Here is a 6,721-nt window from a genome sequence, read left to right as displayed (position 1 = left end):
ATACTCTTTATAATTAAGTTGTACAATTAGTTTAGGAGATATTTTTGAGAAAGATAGTCTTGTTGAGATGATGACACAATAAAAAGTTTATGTTAATAATTTTACTAATATTTAGTTATTTAATCTATATATAAAACATGTCTTACGGTGAGACTGTCTTATACAAAAATTTGCTCAAAATTATTTCTTTTCTACTATTCAATTTGTTGTTATAAAAACCTTCAATAATTTAAAAATATTGACAATAATAATGCTCAATTGATTGATAAGTACGTGTCAATATACCATGCTAAAACAAATATATTAATATTAGTATATGTCAATAAAAATATAAAATTTTTATAAATGTATACATCTATCGTAACTCATTAATTATTACATTTGGAAATCTTTTAACTTATAAATAAATATCAACTTCGATCGGCCTTTGTATTTACACTAGAAACTAGTAAATCATGTATTCTTTGATAGTGTATTACGTGTAGTTAGCCATAAAAATATATAGAGTTAGCGAACATATATTAATTTATATAAGTATATGGAGTTGGCAAACTAAACGTATGTTAATTTATCTATGCATGTGTGTTCAATCAAACATGTAGGTGTAGTCATTGAGATCAGTTGAAATCACATAAATTAAAAAAATTAAATAGTATATGTAAATACATGTTAGAGTTAGTTAGTGTATTGTATTTCATGTAGGTGACTAGAATTCGAAATCCATTAAGTGTATTTTACTTTTTTTTTGACATCTATTCTTTATTTTCCTGAATTATCACTGGAATCAACTCAACTGTCATGCTTTTCTGTTATATATACTTATGTCATAATGACTTAGGCCTAGATTCCCTTGATTGTAGATATTTATTTACGAAAACTAATAATGAAAATTATTAAAAAGTTAGTAAATTTAATTTTAGTAATGATGTTTTAGAAAATGTTTGGATAAAGAAAGCTGAAAGAGGGGGAAGGGGAAGATTGAGGAAAGAATGTTGTTAATTTAATTCTCTCAATAAAAAAATGAATTTTTTAAATCGGAAGACTCTTTGATCGTATTTTCTTTATGGGTATAGGTTATCGTTTCTTATCTCTTTTTAGAATCTGAACATAATTTCTATAAGTGGAATATATTAGGCAAGATAATAAAATAAACTCCCCCTATTTATAATCTAAATGGAGGAAAATTAATTTATCCATCTTCTTCGATCAAAAGATTGAAAACAAGATGACATGATTGATGTTTGTGTAAGACAGTACATATGGTTAGTAAAGGGTGTGTTCTAAATACAATAGAAATATTTGATGAAAAATAAGTATTAATTACATTATTATTAGTGTTAATTATTAGAAGTTAATTTATATAAAGGTTGCAAATTTGAATCTCATTCATCTTTTATTTCAAGTGAAATATTAAGACTATATCAGATTCTGTTGCATACAATTCAATTTTTTAGACCTAATTAAATTGGAAAATCCAGTTATTTTGTAGGCCTGAACCTAAAGATAATTAAAACAGATCAGATAATATGATATTTTGCCCAACTTTGTTATCGAAACCAATATGACCCGACATCAAAAATTAATTTTCAAATTATATAAAAATTAATATAGACACAAACCCCATTTTAAAATGACTTTTGATCAATTGTTGTTTCTCGATTGATGTTGTGATGATGAAAAAATTTTATCACTTATTATGGTTTGAAATTTCATCATTATTTCTGGAAATTTCCCAACAGGGCTTAGTTGGTACTTTTGAAAGCATCATTGATAGTGTTAGTGTAGTACTAGTGGTATCATGCATATCCAAAATGATGCTTTTCTTTTTTAATTAGCTTATTTGTTATTAATTATTAATTTATTATTATTCTTAAACAAGTTTAAAAGCTTATATAACCTGTAATCCTGTATGAAAGGCAAATTCTAGAAAATAACTCGAGAACATTTAAGTCGGATTATCATGACACGTAGGCTATATTATTATTTAGAAACTGACTTTTTGTCCAATTTTTTTTTTTTTTTAAGTTTTTGCTTCATGTTAGAGAATTTCAGGTAAAAGAAGAAAAAAATAATTTTATTTATAGCCAGAATGAATCAAACTCTATCATAAAGGTAAACTTTTAACCAATAGGCTAACACATAAATCTTGTTGATTAATTTTTAACTTTAAGACCGCTTGTTTGGATCTTCAAACAACTAAAAACTTATTTGGTGAGTGACTTATAAATCAGCTTAAAAATTACCATGTTATATTGGACGTGGCTCATTTTTTTTAAATAAACAACCAACAATTAATAAATAATTTAATCAAATATTTTTAATAATAATCGTTGGCTTTACAATAATAAAAAATATTATTATTAAAGAACATAATCTTCATTCTTTTTAGTAGCTACTTATACATCTATATTTTATGTGAGAATTTTTTAACAAAAGTGTAATTATATAGTAGATAGTATCAAAAGAAAACAAAGGATACTATTAGTAAATTGCTAATTTGAGATTTGGATTTTATCTTAATTGGAGAATTAAGTACCACTTTTCAAGAAAAGGTCACGCGTTTATTTCTTACCTAAATCTTTTTCTTCCTCAACCTACCCCGTAATCAAAAATAGTAAATTGTTAGTTTCAAAAACAAAATGATAGTAAATTGTTGAATTCAACTGTTAATAATTTTATTTTATTTTCTAATTATAAAATAGACCGAGAAAAATGAGAAGAGTATTGATAATGAAATCTATAACTTCTATAAAAGTAATATTTGATCTCCAAAATATATATTTATTAATTTAATAGTATCACATAATCTCTAATAATTTCTATTAGGGGCCGGGCAACAAGTATTAAGTAGTCTTGAAGGGCCAAGGCATTTTGACAATAGGAAGTTTTTTAGTTGTCAACATCCCATAAAGTTTTAAAGCCAAAGATGAAGGGATCAACCCAAAAATATGAAGAAAAGAGGGAATGTATGAAACCCCAAAGTCCAAATCTTTCATATTTAATTTATTCAAAAAGAAGAAAAATTTATAGTGTTAGGGCTAGGAGTTTCCATTACAATAATCTTATTGTCATAATTAGTCCTCCCTTCAAATAAAGCAAGAGGGGAAAAGAGAAAACAATATCTTTTTTTGGGATAATAATCATAATGATTACATTATTTATATTCGTTCATGTAATAATACACATAAGAATGTAATGGGAGGACTTGACATTTCCACAATCGACTTAGAAGTATATATTTTTGATTAACTTTAATTATTATCATCATTTCAATAAGTCTCGCTCAAGACAAGACTGAAGAGAATAGAAAAGAAAGCAAACACAATACCCTCATTCTGAGAAAGTCGCGAAGGAGCCCTTCAACTCAAGTATTGCATGGCATTAAGGTACCTATAAAGTAAAAGCCTGCAAAAGAAAAACAAACAACAAAAAAATCATTAAATTTGAGGAGTTTATGACAAAGTTAATTGTGATTAACAAGTGGTTAGTTATTGGTACTAAATGATGATAAAAGGAATGATATTTAGTGAACAGTTTCATGAAATGTACAATGAAATGTACAATGTCACTGCATAGTAATGAAACATTGAATATTAAAAAGTTATTTTGTTCATAATTTTTCATTACCACCTAATACCATATTTTCGAATGGTAATAAATAGGATTGAATTTTATAAAGAAAATGAGACGATTATTGAAATAGAACAAGTATGAAAATTAAACTTATAAAGAGGTTTTCTGACCAAAAAATTACACAAAACTTTCATTATGATTGTTATGAGTTTTTAGTAGTTAATTGTATGAATTACTATTTGCGGTATAATAATAATGTTATTGTTAGTGCTTGGTCGTAAAAATTTGTAACATCATTTGGAAATATGTAATTGCTAAAAGTTAAATCCATTTTTATAACGTAATAAAATACATTTTTAAAATGTAATTTGTAACTACTTCTTGACAAGGATGATAAATAGAGTTAATTGTCTAAATTGTAAAGTTATCCCAAGAAGATTATATAGCCACCTAACGAAAGGCAAAGAAATAAAGCAAAAGAAAAATGTAGGATTAGGTGATGAAGATTAAGAGATGATAATGCTATAACTTTGGCCGAGAAAGTTGTTAAAGAGGTTGATTAAGAGATGACTTGAAATGCAGAGGATATATGGATAAAGATGAAAAACTGCATCACCCAAATAACCAAGGGGTTAGGAGAATTAGATGTATCATTATGGTGAAGAAGGTCAAGATAGAGATCGAGGAAAAGAAAAAAATGCTATTTCACATTAGGAAAATGTCAAAATAAGAAAAACTTAGTCAGATATAAGGAAATCTATCCATAGAACTAAAATCAATTATTTATAATTATCGAAAATTAAGACTTATCTCAATTAGAATAAATATTATTTTTTAAGAAAAATTTTGATTCTTAACTGAAATCTACCTCAATTATTTATTGAGGTGGTGTAAGTAAAGGTTGTCACAAAAAAGGTAAACTAGGAAGTGGGAATAGTCTTACATTGTGCCAAACATTATTACCTTTAATTGACTAACTCATAATTAATAGTATAATGTGTTGAAACTATGGATCCCTATTCCCTAACCATTCATGTGAGTTGACTTATACTCAGACAGCAACAGGCAACACCGTCACACAACTTTAAAATACAACAAAAACAAAACTAGATTGAGTTTTCCATTTTCCAACAATAAGAGATATGAACACTCAATTCAAACCTTCCATCTTCTTTCTCCTCTTCATTTTCCAAGTAAGTTTTTTATTCCTTATTTATTTAATTTCTACTTAATTACTTTTAATATTAAACAAAATAGCTAGCCAAGCTAGGAAAGGTGTAATTTTAATTTCATAAACTTCATTGATATATATTGAGTAGATCTTGTTCAAAATGGTATTTCTTAATATTGGGTTTTTGAAAGATTTAGACTAACAGATTGACATGATAAATTTGTTTGTTGTCCTTTTCAATTAATATATAAGAATGAAATAGCTCTTATATATGTGGTTTACGGTGTAAATTTAAAGGGACGGAGGGAGCAATTTGAAAAAAAAATTCATGTAGAGGATCTTAAGAAGTCTTGAATTGATTTATCGGTTGATATAGCTAAAGGAAAATTTCATAAAATTTTATATATTACCTCTGTTTTATTATATTTGCTACTGATATTGATATTTCTCACATATTCAGAACGATAGAGGAAATAGTTTTTTTTGTAGTATATATTTTTGCTTCTAAGTTATGATTATAATTGAAAAATATTGCAGTGCATGATCCATGGAAACTTCTGCAGAAAAATAGCTGGAGAAGCTGAACACATCATTGAAACATCATATGATAATGATCATTTGTGTGTGAACCATCATACCCATGATGATGATGAACATGTAAATGATGGATGTCAAAACAATATGATCCCTCATCATATTGATCATGGCCATTCATCATCATCTCAAATGGACCTATCATGGAACATCTTCTTTCACATTAATGACCTTAAATTAGGTAAAAAAATCCCTTTATATTTTCCCATAAAAAATTCATCAATTACGCCGCATATGATCTCAAAACAAGAAGCCGAACAAATCCCATTTTCATCATCCCAACTTCCCGAAATCCTTAAATTTTTCTCATTTCCTCAAAATTCACCCCAAGCTAAAGCCATAAAACACACCCTTATACATTGTGAAATTCCTCCTTTAAAAGGTGAAACCAAATTTTGTGCTACTTCTTTAGAATCTATGCTTGATAATTTAGCCTTAATCTTTGGATTAGGCACTAATTTTAAGGTTTTAACAACTACCCATTTGAAAAATATGATCCCTAATTTACAAAATTATACCATTTTGGAAGATCCTAAAGAGATTATAACCAATAAAGTGATTGCTTGTCATCCTGTGCCTTACCCTTATTCAGTGTACTATTGTCATGGGCAAGTAAGTGATAATAGATTGTTTATGATCTCACTTAAGGGTGAAAAGGATGACTTCAGATTTGAAGCTATTGCAATTTGTCACATGGATACATCTCAGTGGGACCCACATCATGTATCGTTTCATATGCTGAGAATCGAACCTGGAACCTCTCCTGTGTGCCATGTATTTCCTCAAGATAATCTAGTATGGGTTTCAACTCCAAGTTCTTCTAATTAGTTTACAACTATATGTTATATCATGTATACTTAAACAAGTGATATTGATATTGTACACTTGTAGTTGTAGTATATATTTAATTACATAATTGCGTCATTTTGTGTTAAATTAATATCAGTCCAAATTAAATTTGAGTCAAATAATATTGAACTAAAATTGAACTTATATATTGATTGTCTGTTAAAAATATAGTGTTATATTAAATTATTAATTTAGTTCACACTAAAATAGAGTGGGCACTTTCATTTGATGAGTATAATAGAATGATTCAAATCAAAAATGAGAGAATGTTTAGATTGTTTTATAGTATTTCAATGTTGATTAACTTCATATACTCCATTCATTTCATATTGTTGATTACATTGACCTTTTTGCATAATTTTCAAATAGAAGTTGAGTCACAATATTTATAAATAGAGTATGTTTTATAAAAAAATTTTAAAATATACTTTTATATTAAAATTCTTTATATCGAAACGAATCTGATAAGATCTCAAATGAATGAATTTTTGCCTTTATATAAATATTTTTTCTTTTGTATAAAATATTTTAAAC

The 6,721-nt window shown here is 26.8% G+C and overlaps 1 protein-coding gene across 1 annotated transcript; it reads left to right on the top strand.

Moving 5' to 3' along the window:
* Positions 1 to 4,585: 4,585 nt before the first annotated feature.
* On the top strand, positions 4,586 to 6,549 carry LOC130828658 (BURP domain protein USPL1-like). Its single transcript, XM_057694620.1, has 2 exons — positions 4,586 to 4,766; positions 5,282 to 6,549. The coding sequence occupies exons 1-2, from the start codon at positions 4,716 to 4,718 to the stop codon at positions 6,164 to 6,166; spliced, it is 936 nt and encodes a 311-aa protein (XP_057550603.1). The 5' UTR covers positions 4,586 to 4,715; the 3' UTR covers positions 6,167 to 6,549.
* Positions 6,550 to 6,721: the final 172 nt, after the last annotated feature.

The sequence above is a fragment of the Amaranthus tricolor genome, chromosome 1, assembly GCF_026212465.1.
Source record: "Amaranthus tricolor cultivar Red isolate AtriRed21 chromosome 1, ASM2621246v1, whole genome shotgun sequence".
Classification (NCBI taxonomy): domain Eukaryota; kingdom Viridiplantae; phylum Streptophyta; class Magnoliopsida; order Caryophyllales; family Amaranthaceae; genus Amaranthus; species Amaranthus tricolor.
Note: the sequence above shows the minus strand (reverse complement) of the source record. Positions and strands in the feature narration are given on the sequence as shown.